This window comes from Diaphorina citri, unplaced genomic scaffold (genome assembly GCF_000475195.1).
Source record: "Diaphorina citri unplaced genomic scaffold, Diaci psyllid genome assembly version 1.1 scaffold15, whole genome shotgun sequence".
NCBI lineage: Eukaryota > Metazoa > Arthropoda > Insecta > Hemiptera > Psyllidae > Diaphorina > Diaphorina citri.
The window spans coordinates 543,721-564,845 of record NW_007377454.1 but is presented as its reverse complement, the minus strand read 5'-3'; the positions used below and the strand labels follow the sequence as shown (position 1 = coordinate 564,845).

At 42.1% G+C, this 21,125-nt stretch overlaps 1 protein-coding gene across 1 annotated transcript in view; it reads left to right on the top strand.

Annotated features, from left to right (window-relative positions):
• The window catches only part of LOC108252168 (putative uncharacterized protein DDB_G0282133), a 25,883-nt gene extending 4,867 nt beyond the window's left edge, over window positions 1-21,016 (top strand). Inside the window, exons 4-5 of the mRNA XM_026822192.1 lie at window positions 19,634-20,309; window positions 20,947-21,016. Of these exons, the coding sequence (XP_026677993.1) occupies window positions 19,634-20,309; window positions 20,947-21,016 (746 nt within the window). The remainder of the gene's footprint in view (window positions 1-19,633; window positions 20,310-20,946) is intronic.
• The last annotated feature ends 109 nt before the right edge of the window (window positions 21,017-21,125 follow it).

The window sequence follows — 21,125 nt, the reverse complement described above, 5'->3', positions numbered from 1 at the left end:
GTACCTGTAACAAATTGAAATAAAAAAATAAATAAATAGTAAAAAACGTTACGCTACTTACAATAAGTATAAGGTCACTGTCATGAGATAGTAAATCCAAGGTAAGGGATTTTTTGTGCAAGTACCTGGCCTTAAGGGCTCTGCCTCACCGTGTTAAAAAAGAAGGCTCAATGTATTCAGTCTGTTTTAAAAAAGAATAATAGAAATTTTCTCAGTTTACACCGCTATTTCAAAAAAAAAAAAAAAAAAAAAAAATCCATTTCCGACGTCGAAATCGAGAACCTGACTGGGCAAGTTGAATCCTTGAACGCAAGGTCACAAAACGCCTAATGACTTGAATTGATCACATTTGGAAAAGTATAGTCCTTTCATTTTAAGGAGTCTGGATGAGAAGCAATCATGCAGTACACAAAAGGACTTCAATGCGCTAAAACTATTTGCGGTAATTATGCAGAAGTCACGTCCGTGGAAAAGGAAAGCTCCTTTTTGTATTTAATCTAACCCTATAATAACACTAATCACTGCTCTAATTGTGAAAACTCCTTCTTGCCTTTAACCTAACCCTATAATAACACTGGTCACTGCTCTTTGTGCCAGTTCCTTTGGTAGCAATATTCCACGGATGTGACTTCTGCACAAGTACCCTAAAATCTCCTTATCTCTCCTTTCACAGGCAAACAGTTTGGCCAATGCGTCCAAAGAGTCCACGTCCAGTTGTGGCGGCGGAGATGGAAAGCCCCCGGGCGGCCCTCCATCTAGCGGTGGGTCCGCCATTTCAATGCCCCTGTCTGCCTTTCCGCCCCTGATCAAAACGCAGCGCCCCAAACCGGCGGCCACTAGCGGCACGCCGCGGAAGACATGGCAATCTTGTACGGCAAGTGATGCGTGCCGAAGTATGGTGAATAGTGCGGAGTATCCCCACTTGAGCGAAGCACTGCAGCCAAAGTGCAAGGCGAGTCAACAGTCCGCGGGTACTCAGCATTCGGTTAGCCAAACTGGGTCAAGTCAATCTGTTGGGACCCAACACGCCTCCCAACATGCCTCAGCAGGACTGTCCAACCCATCAAATGGGCCCCAACAGTCCGTTGGGACACCGAACAACTTTCAACACGGATCAAACATACCCGGGCCACAAAACGGCCCAACGCAGGCGTCAGCGAGTGAGTCAAATGCTCACAGATCTGCCAGTCCTCAGTATAGAACGAACAGTGCAGGCGCTGCGGGGAAATGCCAGGGACAACAGAGCTCACTCGCAACCTCCAAACTTAGCCGGCATGAAACGGGACTGGAAACCCTACTCAGTGGTGTATCCATGAGAGCACCTCACCACCTCATGCTGTTTGTGTAAGGTAAACTACCTTCCTACATGTTTGTCTTTAATTCATTCTAATCTCATACAAGTGATAACAGAACGTTCTCAGACCCTTGCTTTTTATGTGATTAGCATCAATTATTTCTAGTTAATTTGTTGAAAAATCAACACAGTGAATAATATAATCAGACCAGTGGCGGATATAGAGGTGGCGGCAAGGGCGGCAATCAGCAAAGGCGACTGAGGTAAGAGAGGTAGGGGGTCGAATATTAAAAAAATCTGGTGTGAACGTCACACGACTTTCCTTATTCCATTGAATGATGCTTATTTGGGTGTTCTTCTATTGCAATTATATTACTTTCTTTCCTATAGGATAAAAAAAAGTAAAAATGGGATCATTTTGAAGCTTTTTTAACTGTATTTTTCATTATGTCACGTACCTACTATGTATGTATAGGATCGAACTCAGAATAGTGAGAAAATATTGGAATCGATTTTTGAAACCATCAGATGGGTTGAAAATTTGAAATATTCCATTTGAGGTCTGGTCCCCTGATTCTAAAAAAAAGTAATTTATTTTCGGCAAATGTCTTAAAAATGGGCTGCCTGGAAGGGACTGACAATAAGCGCCAACCCTATTAAGCAGGAATAGGCTAGTAAGAAAAAGAGTCCTGAAAACAGTAAAATCGAAGTTCATCCCAACTATGCACGTACATATCTAATCAGTATATTGTTGACAAAGTTGTTTGGTTGTTTTTCTTTATAAAATAACAGTTGCATTTTCATGTGATTTTCTCACGAAAATTTTCATTATTTATTTTTATTTCTCTCAGATTCGTTGAGAACAAGACCCACTACAACAATCACCATGGTAACGGCTACAACAATAACAACAATAATCGAAACTGGACGTCTAATCATTCTCGGGACGGCCAGAACTACACACGGGGGTTCTACTACAACAATCATCACAACTACAACAATAACAGGAACTACAACAAACATCCTAATAATAATGGTGAGTACCCTTGGAAAACATATAATTAAGTGACTGGGTTCTGGAACTCTAAAGGTGTGTCGTCGATCGACATAGAGGTGCGTGAATCTAGGATGTACGATATATTGCTGACGATAAGGCCATAGCAGTTACAGTTCCCTCTGTCAAACCTCTTAAAAGAAAAAAAAAAAAAAGACCTCACACAGGAAAAAATGGCTCAAAAGATAGTTACAAAATGTGAGACACACCTATACATAAGCAGAAATTCCAAGTTAAATGAATCTAAAAAGGGCTCAAACAAAGCCCCGGAGAGGCCTAAATCTTAAGGTGTGTCCACACATAGGCGACTGGCCGTCGATCGATGTCGACTGAACCGTCCACACTGCGTTGGCAATATATCGTAGATCCTAGATTCACGGACCCTGATGTCGATCGACGACACACCTTCAGTCACTTAATACCTGAGTTCCAGAACCCAGTCACTTAATTGTTTTCCAAGGGTACTCACCATTATTATTAGGACGTTTGTTGTAGTTCCTGTTATTGTTGTAGTTGTGATGATTGTTGAAGTAGAACCCCCGTGTGTAGTTCTGGCCGTCCCGAGAATGATTAGACGTCCAGTTTCGATTACTGTTGTTGTAGCCGTTACCATGGTGATTGTTGTAGTGGGTCTTGTTCTCAACGAATCTGAGAGAAATAGAAATAAATAATGAAAATTTTCGTGAGAAAATCACATGAGAATGCAACTGTTATTTTATAAATGCAACTGTTTTTTTTTTTTGACCGGGTGGCAAATTCCATGACTTTTCCAGTTTTTTTTTTCTTTTTTTTTTAATTTTCACGATTTTCCGTGTCTTTTTGACCGATTTTCAGATTCCATGACAGGTTTTCCAGGTCGCGTATAAACCCTGTATTTAGTGATGTGTCTCATGAAACTGTTTCGAAACGCGGTTTCGAAACCGAGAATACGGATCCGGTTTCATGAAACCGCTGAGTTAAAGTTTCGGAACTTGAATTATGACACCCTATGAAATCTCAGACTCACAACTCTAGTACGCGCAAGCGCACTACAAACTATGTCGATACCTACTGAACTGAAACTGAAACCTCCCTGCTTAAGTCTGCTTCGTTACGTAACGGACCCGAAGGTTTCAAGGTTTCAGGTTTCGGTTTCAGTTTCGGAACTCAGATCCGAAACCTTAGAGCGTTTCGAAACCTGGGATCCGGAGCCCTGAAAAGTTTCATTTTTCCCATCACTACCTGTATTGAGCCTTACTTCTCTTACTCACCTCAGTCTTCTCTGCTGATTGCCGCCCTTGCCGCCACCTCTATATCCGCCACTGGTCTGATTATATCGCACCGGAGAATTAGAAGACGAGTAGGCACCCCGGCTCTGATTCGACCATCCGCCACTGGTCTCGTTCAGCTTACTGTTCGAGTTCCGAAAGTCGCGACTGTCATAGTACCTGGAAATGGGGAGAGATGAAAAATGGAATTTCGAAAAGGAACTGCTCAGGTCTTATCGTCTGTAACTGCTAAGGTCTTATCGTCTGTAACTGCTAAGGTCTTATCGTCTGTAACTGCTAAGGTCTTATCGTCTGTAACTGCTAAGGTCTCATCGTCCCGAAATCGAAGAGAGAAGGAAGACAGGATAGGAGAAAGCCAGCCTTTCCGAGAACGAACCTTATCCGTTTAGGATAAAATCCGCCCCGGGCGGGAATCGAATCGGCACAGCGATTACAAGGCAGATGCGCTACCAACCAAGCTGACTAGGCTGGCTATGTATAGAGTTTTGATTTTTGATAAAATGAACTGTACCTTTAATTAGACTTGCTTTATCATGACACTCGTCTTTATGTTGAAAGCCCAGAAGTCCATGATAAAGAAAGTCTAATTAATATAAAGACCGATGCAATCAAATGAACTCTCAAGAATATGTAAGGAACAGTAACTGCCTTACAAGGCAGATGCGCTACCAACCAAGCTAACTAGGCTGGCTATGTATAGAGTTTTGATAAAAGGAACTGTACCTTTAATTAGACTTGCTTTATCATGGACACTCGTCTTTATGTTGAAAGCCCAGAAGTCCATGAAAAAGAAAGTCTAATTAATATAAAGACCGATGCAATGAACTCTCAAGAATATGAAAGGAACAGTAACTGCTAAGATCTTATCGACATCGAAGAGAGAAGAAAGAACGTTCCAAGAACGAACCTTATCTAAAGACCAAACCCACTCACCTCTCATTAGTCTTCAAATCGTCATAGCTATTGGTCCGACTCGAATGCAGACTCCCATGGCCTCGTCCATACTGATGGTACCCATTGCCGTTATAGTAATAGTGATGGCTACCGTAGTCTCTGCTGGAACGGCTACCGTAGTTTTCCTTGTTCGAATTACTCCCGCTAGAGTTGGAAGGACTGGAAGAACTACGGTAGTCTTTGGAGTTGGTATTCAGGTAGTCTCGGTGGTTGGACGTTCCATTGCTGTTACTGGTCCCATTGTGACTGATTCCATTGCTGTTATTTACTCCATTATGACTATTTCCATTGCTGTTGCTGATTCCATTCCTAGTACTGGTTCCATTGCTGTTATTGGTCCCATTGTTACTAGATCCATTGTTGTTACAGATTCCATTATTACTAATTCCATTGCTGTTACTAATCCCATTGTTGTTACTAGTTTCATTAGTGCTGCTTTTATCCACATTGTTATAGTCTTTACCGCCATTGGTATAGTCTTTACCTCTCTTAACATTGCTACTGGAATCTTTCTCAACATTGTTACAGCTATTGATATAGCTTTTATCCTCCCGAACATTAGTGTTAGCGTTGTTCTCTTTATAATGCGCGTTTCCATTTGATTGTGCATATTCCTCAACACTTTTAGATTGTGTATATTCATCAATATTGCTAGATCTGTGTTGGTTGCCACTGGATTTATTGTCTGTATATTCGTTACTAGATTTCCCATTATATTCCTTCTCATGACAGTTTGCCTTACCATTACAGTAATCTTCTTCAATGCTGCTAGATTTGTGGTCATATTCACGACCTACAAGGCTGATTGAAATAAGTTTGACTAGGGAAGCACGAGTTGCATCAATTAAAATGCACTTACTTTTACGGAGGTGGAAAGATTGATAAGGAGTAAAAATAATAACAATAAAAAGAAAAAAAAAAACTCACCGGGTCCCAAGTCTCAAAGTCAGGTACATGCCAGGGCAGTTCCGTGAGCATAGTTCCCACATAGGTATTCACCAGGGGCGGCGGTACCAAATGATGCAGCAGGGCCCCTGTCCCGCCCCCCTGAGCTAGGGTCCTCTGCATGGCCAGACTAGCCAGGGCCGGCGTGTAGAAGTTGATGTCCGGGCCTGATGATGAGAGAAGAAAGACTTTTTGATTATTGATCCCAAGGCTTCATGAAGATAACAAAAGAAAGACTTTTAAATAATTGATCTGAAGGTCTGATCCCCAGAATATACACAAAACTAATAACACAATCGGTGTTTTTTGTAGAGAGAAAAAGAAAGCCGTTTTGTTTATCACAACAAGATCCGTGGCTTCGGAATTTCAACAGGCTTATATGCGTCGCTATTTTGCTGAAATTTCAACAAAAAGTTATGAAATCCCCTCAAAAAACACTGAATGTGAAAAGAAGCGGCCAAGTTTTCACATAAAAAAGTTTCCTTTTTTTTCTATCCGATGGTTCAAATTATTCTTAGGATTAACGTACGTACTACACTTGAGTAGGTAATTACACATTATTACAGGTAATTACACACAATTACACATAAGCAAGGTCTTTTTACTGAATTGTTAGTTGTATGTATTATTCTTTAACCCATCAAATATACGAGACCTTGTTTAGACTGGTGGGGTAAAGGGACTTTTCAGTCCTATTCGGGCTGGATAAACAAGGTGTATTCTATTCTATTCTTCTAAATCACATTTTCACACTCAAATGGTACTTTATACGCAAGAAAGGCAGATCAGTTGACTGTCCTATGGATTTTAATTCTCATACCTAATGAAATGTAATAATCAGAAATATCTTCTTTTTCCCTCTATGAAAGATACAGATTAGAAAATGAATAAAAATAGTAATAATTGAGTCTCTCACCTCCATTATGGCGACGAGCGGTCTGAGATCCAAGATGGCGGGACAGGTTGAGCAGACTCTGTGCCCCGCCCATCCCACTATCACCCCAGGGGAAACTGGAGGTGTTAGGTTTATGCTGGTGGTGTGGATGTGAATACTGATGATGGAGGTGACCTCCAGTGGACAGGTTGGAGGTGTTACGACGCTTGTTTTGAATCTGAGAAGGAAATACATCAAGAATTGAACAGAAAACAGTATTTCTAGCTAAATCCCCTCTAAGGGAGGAGCTATTCATTTTTTCTCATAATGTGGCCAAAAGTTTGGGAACACTTGATTTTATAGAACAGACAGTTCAAAGTTCAAGTTCCCTTATGTCTTGGAATATCTGCGAGTTTGCGAGGCAGAGCGTGGGCCTTGGCTATGTTTAATATCACAAGTTTCGTCACTTCGGACGGACGGATTGGTTTGTACTTTGGTTAGACCGTCCAGTGGACAGGTTGGAGGTGTTACGACGCTTGTTTTGAATCTGAGAAGGAAATACATCAAGAATTGAACAGAAAACAGTATTTCTACCTAAATCCCCTCTAGGGAGGAGCTATTCATTTTTTCTCATAATGTGGCCAAAAGTTTGGGTACACTTGATTTTATAGAACAGACAGTTCAAAGTTCAAGTTCACATCTTAATCTGACAAATGCCTTGGAATATCTGCGAGTTTGCGAGGCAGAGCGTGGGCCTTGGCTATGTTTAATATCACAAGTTTCGTCACTTCGGACGGACGGATTGATTTGTACATTGGTTGGACCGGGTAGGTTTGGAACCTGTCCCACATTTGGGCCCGGACCTAGCAAGGAGTTCTGTACACTATTCACATTTGTACAATCGCCCAAGCGTCCGCTATTTCGGCTAGCGGTCTCATAGAGGCATTTATTTACACAGTCTGGTTTGGGTCCACTATTTCTGATAGGGTCACGGGCCTCGGGCATATTTACATTCGCTCGTGTGGTTTCGAGAACGCTCGGAGAGCGCACGGAGCCGGTCCCCGAGCACGTCTGTACAGTGTTTGTACACGGGGTAGAGTCTTGTGGAATCACAGTTGAGTTTGGAAGCGCACTCGAATTGGAAAGCGTACTTTTTCCCGTTGGCGTCGACGACCGCTTTTCATCCATCTTTGTAGCAAGAGACGCATTTGAAGACGCGTTTTCATTGGTGGAATTCGCCCTTGGCGGAAAGCTCGTATTCTGATTGGTCAAATCACCCGGTGGCACAGAAGAGGGCGTGGCCGTCTTTTTCCGAACGATTTTACCGCCAATCAACCCGGAGAAATCTCGCTTGACTTCGCTAAGCTTCGGCGGCTTCAAATCAGAATTGGCCAGAGACACCAAAGGAGGGACAGGCTTTTCCCAGTCGGTCCCGGGTTTCCGCGCCTGACTGCTTTGGTCCCCATTGCCTATTTTCACTTTGGCACAGGCGCTACCATTTTCCGAGCTGAATTTGGAGTTACAACTGTTTTCAGAGCTGCATTTGGCACAGTTGACACTATCAGACTTGGACGTTTGGCTCTTCCCACCGTTCCTGAGGTCGTTACAGGAAGCACCGTTATAAGGAGTGGCTCTTCCATCGGCCATTTCACCACGAACCGGTTCGTTCGTTACTGATCCTATCCCATTCCGATGAATTCCAACGTCCTGAAAGTCCCGAGCGAATGTCAGCCCCGTGGGATTGCTATCTGACCGGCAGATCTCAGCAGACACAAGTCAGGACACACCGACCTTTGTCCCCGTATGAGTCACATCATTTGTATTATGTAAGTAATTATGTATGTATGCGCCAGGTCAAATTTTGACCTTAGCGCTCAGTGTTAATACCTGAAAATCGATCATTTTATGATGGACTGTCTGATTTTCTCATCAGTGTTAAACGCACTTGAAACTTGAAATTTGACATGTATTCACATTTGTACAATCGCCCAAGCGTCCGCTATTTCGGCTAGCGGTCTCATAGAGGCATTTATTTACACAGTCTGGTTTGGGTCCGCTATTCCTCATAGGGTCACGGGCCTCGGGTATATTTACATTCGCTCGTGTGGTTTCGAGAACGCTCGGAGAGCGCACGGAGTTTCATTTTTTGTGCCCAAGACAAGTTGTGAAAATTTTGCAAATATTTTTTTTATATATAGTTTTTTCCCTCCACAGTTTACTTAACTACCAAAGTGCTTAAAAATTGAGTGATATTTTTTGCGTTCTTTTAAACCTACTTCCTCTGTTAATTTGTTCTTCTCATTTATTTATTTTTACAAAACTGTACAAAGTTCATGTTTAATTTATCTTACAAGATCATAAAATTGAGTTTATAACAATGCAATAATAAGGGAGAAAAGATATTTATTTTTCACTGCTTGCATGAATTTGGAGGAGAAATGATAATGAATTTTTGAGTGAAAAGACCGAAATAATGTGCCTTTTGTAACCTTGTAAAAAAGACCTTCATGAAAAGAACTGGAGACTGTGAAGAAAAACCTAAAATTGAGTGATATTTTTTGCGTTCTTTTAAACCTACTTCCTCTGTTAATTTGTTCTTCTCATTTATTTATTTTTACAAAACTGTACTTAGTTTATGTTTAATTTATCTTACAAGATCATAAAATTGAATTTATAACAATGCAGTAATAAGGGAAAAAAAGATATTTATTTTTCACTGCTGGCATGAATTTGGAGGAGAAATGATAATGAATTTTTGAGTGAAAAGACCGAAATAGTGTGCCTTTTGTAACCTTATAAAAAAGACCTTCATGAAAAGAACTGGAGGCTAAGAAGAAAAACCATCAAGAATCATCCTAAGTACCAAAATACAAAGGACAAATGTGGGACCTCCAAATCCTCAAATTATGAAAAAAGAAAGTGAAGTAATTTCATGTTTCTGTGAAAACTAAAGCACCTGAGACAATATTGAAGATCCCAACACTCAAATTGAAAACCTATGATGCACTCCCATAATTATTTTTTAGTTAAACTGTGCCAATTGTTTCCTAGTACAAATTAACCTCAGGTTCTTACGCCAAAGTTAGAGTCAAGTTTGAAAAACCCCGATCTAATTTGGTGCTAACAAAAAATTAAAGAAAGACAGTTTTATTTTAGTTTTTCATGTAAATCAAGCCAATGTGATTTTTTTTCTTTTTTGTGTGTACAGATATAATTTATTTTTTGCTCTTTTTTCCCCTGGGATTTCTCTCCCACCTTCTTTTTTTTTCAAGTGTGAGTGTTTTGTTTATTTATGAAGATTCATCTTTTGGCGGTATCTTTGTTCCTGCGATTGAAAACCTATGATGCACTCCCATAATTATTTTTTAGTTAAACTGTGCCAATTGTTTCCTAGTACAAATTAACCTCAGGTTCTTACACCAAAGTTAGAGTCAAGTTTGAAAAACCCCAATCTAATTTGGTGCTAACAAAAAATTAAAGAAAGACAGTTTTATTTTAGTTTTTCATGTAAATCAAGCCAATGTGATTTCTTTTCTTTATTGTGTGTACAGATATAATTTATTTTTTGCTCTTTTTTTCCCCTGGGATTTCTCTCCCACCTTCTTTTTTTTCAAGTGGGAGTGTTTTGTTTATTTATGAAGATTCATCTTTTGGCGGTATCTTTGTTCCTGCATGATTTTTTTTCTTTTTTGTGTGTACAGATATAATTTATTTTTTGCTCTTTTTTCCCCTGGGATTTCTCTCCCACCTTCTTTTTTTTTTCAAGTGGGAGTGTTTTGTTATTTATGAAGATTCATCTTTTGGTGGTATCTTTGTTCCTGCGGACCAGTTGGGAGAGGTGTAACATGGCGAATGAGATTAGGAGCTCGGTGAAGTAATGTATGATGATTGTCGTGACATTACAATGTATCCGTTACAAATGGTCTTGCCTTTGATAAGTCAACACGTGGGCACCACACAATCTTCCACCATAGGTAAGCCAAGGTTTGTCGATACAGTTGAAAAATGTGAAAAATCAGATATGTAGAGGGAGGTTCAAGTACTTATGTAAGTAAGAGTAGAAAATGGCAATGTAATAAGAGATGTGCAGGTAGGTAGTAGATAGTGTGAGACGAAGTTAGAGGTGTGAAGTGTGAGGTAGGAGACGAAGTGAGAGGCAGGAGACGAAGTCTTTCTTTTGTTATCTTCATGAGGCCTTGGGATCAATAATCAAAAAGTCTTTCTTCTCTCATCATCAGGCCCCGACATCAACTTCTACACGCCGGCCCTGGCTAGTCTGGCTATGCAGAGGACCCTAGCTCAGGGGGGCCTCAAGTATTTACTTAAAAAAAAAAAAAAAAAAAAAAAAATCAGAATAGGTAGGTACCTACCTACTTCTTTTTTACTTAAGTGGGTAGGTATTTATATTACAAAACTTTTGAAGCTTTAGATTTATAATGAATGCTAGGGGTTTTCATTATTTTCTCCATCTATTTGATTACTCCGCCTTATTTTTCTCCACCTTGTTCAATAGGTAACAACGGGTCCTCGCGTACTCATCCGCCACCCTACCACTTGAGTCAGGGACATCATCATAGCCATCAGCATGGCAGCCACAGTTCCCGGTTAACCACTCTCAGTCAGCATTTACCCGTTGAGCTTCTCAACTGTATTCAACCCACGTTGAATCATCTGGTAAGTGAGAAGACTGAAAACGGCCACTCACTATCAGGTAGATTTGACAGGTACAACTGATCAGGTCTACCTGATTGTAAGCATAAGTGACTGAGTGAAGGTGTGAAGGTGAGGGTTTCAATCCCAGCCAAGATAGTTTTTTATATATATATATATAGAATTACCTATTTGAGTACCCAGCCAACCCGTACCCTTGGACGGAACGACTTAAGATTTGATGATGATGATGATTTGAGTACCTAAGTGAGCTTTTGTATGTTTTAATTAGAGTAGGTACCTACCTAAGTAAATGGACGACTTTTCATTTAGTTCCTATGTTTGTTCTGTGATGGGTAACTCTCGAATGGTTCATAATAATTAGACTTGGATGAATTTCAGCTTTATCATTACACTCATTACTTAGCTCAATGAACTTCGAGATCGTGATCGTTAGTTCGATTCCAAATCAAGTCATTAAATTACAGAAGGCATAGGTATAAATTTGGGAATGGCTTTTGTGACAAGCATTCATAATAAACAAAGGATCAATTAAAATCCAACCAAAAATTTCACTAAGCTATAGGTACTAAAATCTCCTTATCTCCAGCCTAGTTAGCTTGGTTGGTAGCGCATCTGCCTTGTAAGCGCTAGGCCGCGGGTTCGATTCCCGCCCGGGGCGGATTTTATCCTAAACGGATAAGGTTCGTTCTCGGAAAGACTGGCTTTCCAATAGCCTGTCTTCCTTCTCTCTTCGATTTCGGGACGATAAGACCTTAGCAGTTACAGACGATAAGACCTTAGCAGTTACAGACGATAAGATTAGACCTTAGCAGTTCCTTTTCGAAATTCCATTTTTCATCTCTCCCCATTTCCAGGTACTATGACAGTCGCGACTTTCGGAACTCGAACAGTAAGCTGAACGAGACCAGTGGCGGATGGTCGAATCAGAGCCGGGGTGCCTACTCGTCTTCTAATTCTCCGGTGCGATATAATCAGACCAGTGGCGGATATAGAGGTGGCGGCAAGGGCGGCAATCAGCAGAGAAGACTGAGGTGAGTAAGAGAAGTAAGGCTCAGACCAGTGGCGGATATAGAGGTGGCGGCAAGGGCGGCAATCAGCAGAGAAGACTGAGGTGAGTAAGAGAAGTAAGGCTCAATACAGGGTGAATACCTATGTGGGAACTATGCTCACGGAACTGCCCTGGCATGTACCTGACTTTGAGACTTGGGACCCGGTGAGTTTTTTTTTTTACTTTTTATTGTTATTATTTTTTACTCCTTATCAATCTTTCCACCTCCGTGAAAGTAAGTACTTAAGTGCATTTTAATTGATGCAACTCGTGCTTCCCGAGTCAAACTTATTTCAATCAGCCTTGTAAGGTCGCAGGTTCTTCATCCAAAAACAGATAAGGTTCGTTCTTGGAACGGCTGGCTTTCTCCTAACCTCTCTTCGATTTCGGGACGATAAGATCTTGATTATTAGATTATTAAAGTTTCCTCTTTAATAATAAGTATTTACTTCAAGCTACCCAGTTCAACAGACTTCAAAATGTTCAAACTAACTGCTTTTTTTTGGTGAGAATGAATAACGTCATCTAGAGCCAGCTTGGGATAAGACGTTCTTTGGGGCTCATTTTCTGAAAATATCTCACATCCCCTGAACTTTTTTTTTTTCTTATTTCGAGCTTTCGAAACCCATCTTGCCCAATGCGATGACTTTTCATTTAGTTCCTATGTTTGTTCTGTGATGGGTAACTCTCGAATGGTTCATAATAATTAGACTTGGATGAATTTCAGCTTTATCATTACACTCATTACTTAGCTCAATGAACTTCGAGATCGTGATCGTTAGTTCGATTCCAAATCAAGTCATTAAATTACAGAAGGCATAGGTATAAATTTGGGAATGGCTTTTGTGACAAGCATTCATAATAAACAAAGGATCAATTAAAATCCAACCAAAAATTTCACTAAGCTATAGGTACTAAAATCTCCTTATCTCTCACAGGCAAACAGTTTGGCCAATGCGTCCAAAGAGTCCACGTCCAGTTGTGGCGGCGGAGATGGAAAGCCCCCGGGCGGCCCTCCATCTAGCGGTGGGTCCGCCATTTCAATGCCCCTGTCTGCCTTTCCGCCCCTGATCAAAACGCAGCGCCCCAAACCGGCGGCCACTAGCGGCACGCCGCGGAAGACATGGCAATCTTGTACGGCAAGTGATGCGTGCCGAAGTATGGTGAATAGTGCGGAGTATCCCCACTTGAGCGAAGCACTGCAGCCAAAGTGCAAGGCGAGTCAACAGTCCGCGGGTACTCAGCATTCGGTTAGCCAAACTGGGTCAAGTCAATCTGTTGAGACCCAGCACACTTCCCTGCAACACGCCTCCCAACATGCGTCAGCAGGACCGTTCACCCCATCAAATGGGCCCCAACAGTCCATTGGGACACCGAACAACTTTCAACACGGATCAAACATACCCGGGCCACAAAACGGCCCAACGCAGGCGTCAGCGAGTGAGTCAAATGCTCACAGATCTGCCAGTCCTCAGTATAGAACGAACAGTGCAGGCGCTGCGGGGAAATGCCAGGGACAACAGAGCTCACTCGCAAACTCCAAGCTTAGTCGGCATGAAACGGGATTGGAAACCCTACTCAGTGGTGTATCCATGAGGGAGAACTCAGGAGAGAGGTGTAGCAGTGGAGGACATTCCAATGAACCTTCAGGGAAGGAAGTATCGCTTCAGGGATCGATTGGAACGAAGTGCAGCGGGGAAAGTTCAAAGCCATGCACACCTAGGAGGGAAAGTCGAACTGAAGCGGCCTCTGGTGGGAAGTGTACAAACGGAATAACACCAGGAGGTTGTGTTTCCAGTAGCTCTACAATTCCTGGAAATGGACTCACAAATGGATCTTCCTGTCCAAGATTTGTGCCAACTTCCGTCCCTCAAAGCAATGGTCGATCAGATAGCAATCCCACGGGGCTGACATTCGCTCGAGACTTTCAGGACGTTGGAATTCATCGGAATGGGATAGGATCGGCTACGAACGAACCGGTTCGTGGTGAAATGGCCGATGGAAGAGCCACTCCTTATAACGGTGCTTCCTGTAACGACCTCAGGAACGGTGGGAAGAGCCAAACGTCCAAGTCTGATAGTGTCAACTGTGCCAAATGCAGCTCTGAAAACAGTTGTAACTCCAAATTCAGCTCGGAAAATGGTAGCGCCTGTGCCAAAGTGAAAATAGGCAATGGGGACCAAAGCAGTCAGGCGCGGAAACCCGGGACCGACTGGGAAAAGCCTGTCCCTCCTTTGGTGTCTCTGACCAATTCTGATTTGAAGCCGCCGAAGCTTAGCGAAGTCAAGCGAGATTTCTCCGGGTTGATTGGCGGTAAAATCGTTCGGAAAAAGACGGCCACGCCCTCTTCTGTACCACTAAGTAATATGCTACCACACAGACCACACGAGTCTAATAGGTATGAGTATAAGAGCCTCAAACGGGGCCATCAGGAGCCGACCTCCCCTGGCAAATCTCAGCAGACACAAGTCAGGACACACCGACCTCTGTCCCCATATGAGTCGCATCATTTGTTTTGTGTAAGTAATATTGTGGGGGTAAGTATGAGAAGAAAGGTATGGCGAAAGGAGGAAGCATTAGATAGGAGGGTAACGCCGACACCAAATAAGATTGGGAAAAGGTGCAGTAAAAGAAGAAGAAGTATTATGATGGACATGCTACCACACAGACCACACGAGTCGAATAGGCATGAATATGGAATATTGTGTATGCGCCAGGTCAAATTTTGACCTCAGCGCCAGTTAGAAGTGGATCTGAATTGTAACAATGTGGTGGGAGTGAGAAATACTCACCTCTTGTATTGCTATGCTCAGAGTAAGTACTTACCTACTTGGAGAAGAAAAGAAACTTACTCGAAACGGCTGGCGCAATGAGGGGAAAGAAAGGTAGGTGGCACGCCGCACTCCTCTTTCCTCTAATCTCACTTCTGCTTCACTGCATCGGCGGCGTGCAATGCAATGCACTCCTCTTTCCTCTCTTCCCCTCATTGCACTCCTCTTTCCTCTAATCTCACTTCTGCTTCACTGCATCGGCGGCGTGCAATGCAATGCACTCCTCTTTCCTCTAATCTCACTTCTGCTTTTCACTGCATTGGCGGCGTGCAATGCTTTAAAATTAAACTGATGGCACGCCGCCAATGCAGTGAAGCAGAAGTGAGATTAGAGGAAAGAGGAGTGCAATGAGGGGAAAGAGAGGTAGGTGGCACGCCGCCAATGCAGTGAAGCAGTAGTAGTATTAGAGGAAAGAGGAGTGCAATGAGGGGAAAGAGAGTAGGTGGCACGCCGCCAATGCAGTGAAGCAGAAGTAATATTAGAGGAAAGAGGAGTGCAATGAGGGGAAAGAAAGGTAGGTACTACGTGAAGGAGGAGCACACAAAATTCTCCCCTCCTGTCTTCCTTCGCTCTTTGCCTTCGGGACGATAAGAGCTTAGCATCTACAATTCCCTCTAAAATGGGTCAGTCTATTAACTAATAAATAGGTAATCTTCTTCTACGCCTTTTCCCGTGTTCAAGTCAGCTCCCATGGCGTAGTGGGCACTGCACTCGCGTTGCACGCGGGAGACCCGGGTTCGATTCCCGGCATCCAATCTTCAGCTCCCATGGCGTAGTGGTCACTGCGCTCGCCTTGCACGCGGGAGACCCGGGTTCGATTCCCGGGGGAATGGCGTCAGCTCCCATGGCGTAGTGGTCACTGCACTCGCCTTGCACGCGGGAGACCCGGGTTCGATTCCCGGCGGGGCCAAGAAATTGTATCATGCAAATGATTGATTCCGTGACTGGCTGTTGCGGGGCCCACTCAGCCTCGTGAGGATAATGAGTAGCTATGACATATAAATGCGCATAGCGACCGGTGCCAGCATGGTATAGGTAAACATTGACGTTGTTCTCTTTATAATGCGCGTTTCCATTTGATTGTGCATATTCGTCAACACTTTTAGATTGTGTATATTCATCAATATTGCTAGATCTGTGTGGAAATTGGTTGCCACTGGATTTTAACACTTTTAGATTGTGTATATTCATCAATATTGCTAGAACTGTGTTGGTTGCCACTGGATGTATTGTCTGTATATTCGTTACTAGATTTCCCATTATATTCCTTCTCATGACAGTTTGCCTTACCATTACAGTAATCTTCTTCAATGCTGCTAGATTTGTGGTCATATTCACGACTAGATTTCCCATGGCTATCTTTGTCATAACTAGATTTGGTATAGTCTTTGCCATTAGTTCTGAAAAGAGAACAACGCTAACACTAATGTTCGGGAGGATAAAAGCTATATCAATAGCTGTAACAATGTTGAGAAAGATTCCAGTAGCAATGTTAAGAGAGGTAAAGACTATACCAATGGCTGTAACAATGTGGATAAAAGCAGCACTAATGAAACTAGTAACAATAATGGGATTAGTAACAGCAATAGAATTAGTAATAATGGAATCTGTAACAACAATGGATCTAGTAACAATGGGACCAATAACAGCAATGAAACCAGTACTAGGAATGGAATCAGCAACAGCAATGGAATCAGTAACAGCAATGGAAACAGTCATAACGGAATCAGTAGCAATGGGACCAGCAACAGCAATGGAATCACCAATGGCAACGCAATTAGCCTTAAAGACTGCTATCGAACCAGTGCTATTCAAAAATTGTAGTCATAAAAACAAAAATTAGAAAAATAAATGTGGGCAGGTGGGCCAATAAATGGTACGTTTTTTAGGTGGGCGAATAAATGGTACACTTACCCTATTTCCCTTAATTTGGGTCCTTCTTTCGTCTCGTTGAATCTATATATCCATCCCTTAATCTGGGCCCCCTTTCCTTTTTAGTGGGAATATTTAAATCCCTTAATTTTGGGCCCCCTACTCAAATTAAGGGTTTCTCATTTTTACTTTCCTTATCCTATAGGAAGGGAAGTAATGTAATCGGGTCAAATTTTCGATGGTCAGTTTTTAGTGCCGAAACACGTTTTGAGGTCCCTAGAGCCTAAATCCGAAGTTTCAGCCATTGGTCCGTGTGTGTGTCTGTGTGTCTGTCTGTAAACAAAATATCTCGAGAACGGTAAGAGCTAGAGACTTGAAATTTGGTATGTAGCTGTCAAATGTGACAAGGATGCGACACGAAACTTTTGGTTAAGACCGGTGCAACGCTTGGCGGCATTTTACCGCTTTTTGGCGGTTTTCGGTGTAATTTAACAATATCTCGGGAACGGTATAAGCTAAAGACTTGAAATTTGGTATGTAGTTCACAAATGTGACAAGGATGCAACACAAAACGTTTGGTTAAAATAGGTGCTGCGGTTGGCGGTATTTTGACCGCTTTTTGGCGGTTTTCAGCTATATCGACCAAACAGTTAGAAATATTGTAAATGTTACAACAGAACACCCAAATAAGCACCATTCAATAGGATAAGGAAAGTCGTGTGATGTTCACACCAGATTTTTTTTTTAATACGAAATTACTAACTTACCCATAATATGTTTCAGGTTCATGAGAAACTACCCCCCTACCGGTCGAGCAATGAGGAATCTCTGGGTGCATTACTCACGCAGTTCTTTCACTACTATGCACACTTTGAGTGAGTAATAAACACTATCCCATAATATCAGAAGGAACATTTTAATTTGATTACATTGACCACTTCTCTATTTTTTTTTTTTTTTTTTTTTTTTAAGAGGTTTGACAGAGGGAACTGTAACTCTAGGGTCTTATCGTCCCGAAATCGGAGAGAGAAGGAAGACAGGATAGGAGAAAGCCAGCCGTTCCGAGAACGAACATTATCCCATCAGGATAAAATCCGCCCCGGGCGGGAATCGAACCCGCGACCTAGCGCTTACAAGGCAAACGCACTACCAACTAAGCTAACTAGGCTGGCTACTATCCCCTTCTACTTTCTCTTCCTGTTAGTTTAGCGAACGCGGGAAAAGAGACAGTCTGGATCATTTATTTGAAAAATTTCGGGATGTATGTACGTGTATTTTCATTTTTACGGAAAGTTTTCTCCGCCGATAGAAGAAATCATTCTTCATGAGTCTCATTACGTGATCTGAAAAATTAAAGTTGTTCTTCGGACTGTTCTCCCAATAGTTCGAAAGTTGGTTCTCTTGGTCGGTCGAAAATTTGTGAGGACAGCTGAGGTATTTTAACGTGAAGGCAAGGTAAAGGTGTTTTCTTTTGGGAAACTGACCACTGCTCCAAAATAAGTGAATAGCAAAATAAGTACGTCAAAATTATTAAAATATAAAACAGACATCTACTTACCCTAAGTATTAAATTTTATGTCAAAGTTATATGGTGTGCTGGGGTAAAGGGTCTTTTTAGCCTCATTTGAGCAGGATTAACGAGGTGTATTTTATTCTATTCTATTTCCCAATATTCCCCACTTATTGAAAGATTCCCCCCCCCCTATTTTACATGCCTCGGTGGCGTAGTGGTCAAGACGCTCGCCTGGTAATCAGGAGAGCGTGGGTTCGATCCCAGCCGATAAGTAATATGCTACCACACAGACCACACGAGTCTAATAGGTATGAGTATAAGAGCCTCAAACGGGGCCATCAGGAGCCGACCTCCCCCGGGAGATCTCAGCAGACACAAGTCAGGACACACCGACCTTTGTCCCCGTATGAGTCACATCATTTGTATTATGTAAGTAATATGCTACCACACAGACCACACGAGTCTAATAGGTATGAGTATAAGAGCCTCAAGAGGGGCCATCAAGAACCTACCTCCCCCGGCAGATCTCAGCAGACACAAGTCAGGGCACACCGGCCTCTTTCCCCGTATGAGTCGCATCATTTGTTTTGTGTAAGTAATATTGTGGGGGTAAGTATGAGAAGAAAGGTATGGAGAAAGGAGGAAGCATTAGATAGGAGGGTAACGCCGACACCAAATAAGATTGGGAAAAGGTGCAGTAAAAGAAGAAGAAGTATTATGGTGGGCATGCTACCACACAGACCACACGAGTCGAATAGGCATGAATACGGAATATTATGTATGCGCCAGGTCAAATTTTGACCTCAGCGCTCAGTGTTAATACCTGAAAATTGATCATTTTTATGATGGACTGTCTGATTCTCTCATCAGTGTTAAACGCACTTCTTGAAACTTGAAATTTGACATGTCATAGAAACTTGAAAACCTGATGTAGAAAGTTAAATTTTGGCAGGATGGTAGGTCTTTATGTACAAAAAAAGGTTTGACATAAGGGAACTTGAACTTTGAACTGTCTGTTCTATAAAATCAAGTGTACCCAAACTTTTGGCCACATTATAAGAAAAAATGAATAGAATTCTGTTCAATTCTTGATGTATTTCCTTCTCAGATTCAAAACAAGCGTCGGAACACCTCCAACCTGTCCACTGGAGGTCACCTCCATCATCAGTATTCACATCCACACCACCAGCATAAACCTAACACCTCCAGTTTCCCCTGGGGTGATAGTGGGATGGGCGGGGCACAGAGTCTGCTCAACCTGTCCCGCCATCTTGGATCTCAGACCGCTCGTCGCCATAACACAGATCTAGCAATATTGATGAATATACACAATCTAAAAGTGTTGAGGAATATGCACAATCAAATGGAAACGCGCATTATAAAGAGAACAACGCTAACACTAATGTTCGGGAGGATAAAAGCTATATCAATAGCTGTAACAATGTTGAGAAAGATTCCAGTAGCAATGTTAAGAGAGGTAAAGACTATACCAATGGCGGTAAAGACTATAACAATGTGGATAAAAGCAGCACTAATGAAACTAGTAACAACAATGGGATTAGTAACAGCAATGGAATTAGTAATAATGGAATCTGTAACAACAATGGATCTAGTAACAATGGGACCAATAACAGCAATGGAACCAGTACTAGGAATGGAATCAGCAACAGCAATGGAAATAGTCATAATGGAGTAAATAACAGCAATGGAATCAGTCACAATGGGACCAGTAACAGCAATGGAACGTCCAACCACCGAGACTACCTGAATACCAACTCCAAAGACTACCGTAGTTCTTCGAGTCCGTCCAACTCTAGCGGGAGTAATTCGAACAAGGAAAACTACGGTAGCCGTTCCAGCAGAGACTACGGTAGCCATCACTATTACTATAACGGCAATGGGTACCATCAGTATGGACGAGGCCATGGGAGTCTGCATTCGAGTCGGACCAATAGCTATGACGATTTGAAGACTAATGAGAGGTGAGTGGGTTTGGTGTTTAGTTAAGGTTTCGTTCTTGGAACGTTCTTTCTTCTCTCTTCGATTTCGATAAGATCTTAGCAGTTACTATTCCTTACATATTCTTGAGAGTTCATTGCAACGGTTGTTATAATATATTAATTAGACTGTCATTATCATAGACTTCTTCTTTTTGAATGAGCGAAATGAATCCCAAGTTTTCACACGACGATTTTTCCTCAGTTTGAAAGCTTTTTTATGATTGATAGAGGGAACTGTAACAACAAAGGTCTTACGGTCCCGAAATCGGAGAAAGGACAGGATAGGATCAAACTCATACGGCCGGATACCCAAAGACATATCCACATCCGATGATATTGCATATTCTAACCAACATATTGCATATTCTAACCAACATATTGCATATTCTAGCCAATATATTGCATATTCTAACCAATATATTGCATATTCTAACCAATATATTGCATATTCTAACCAACATATTGCATATTCTAACCAATATATTGCATATTCTAACCAACATATTGCATATTCTAACCAACATATTGCATATTCTAACCAATATATCCAATGCGACCGAATACCTCCGGTTCACTTGGACTATTTTACTCATTTCCATCCATTTCTTCTCATTCCCAGTTATCAAAAGCCATCTGGACCCGCTTTCTCGGGGCGCAGCAAACCCAAACCCGGCTCCGTCAGAAGATGACCCTGTCCAAGGCCGTGGAAGAGTACGTCCGGTTTACACTGCGGGATCCGGCCCATGTCCGGCTTTTCGTAGTCGGAAGTACCATGACCGGCTTCGGGCTGGATTCGTC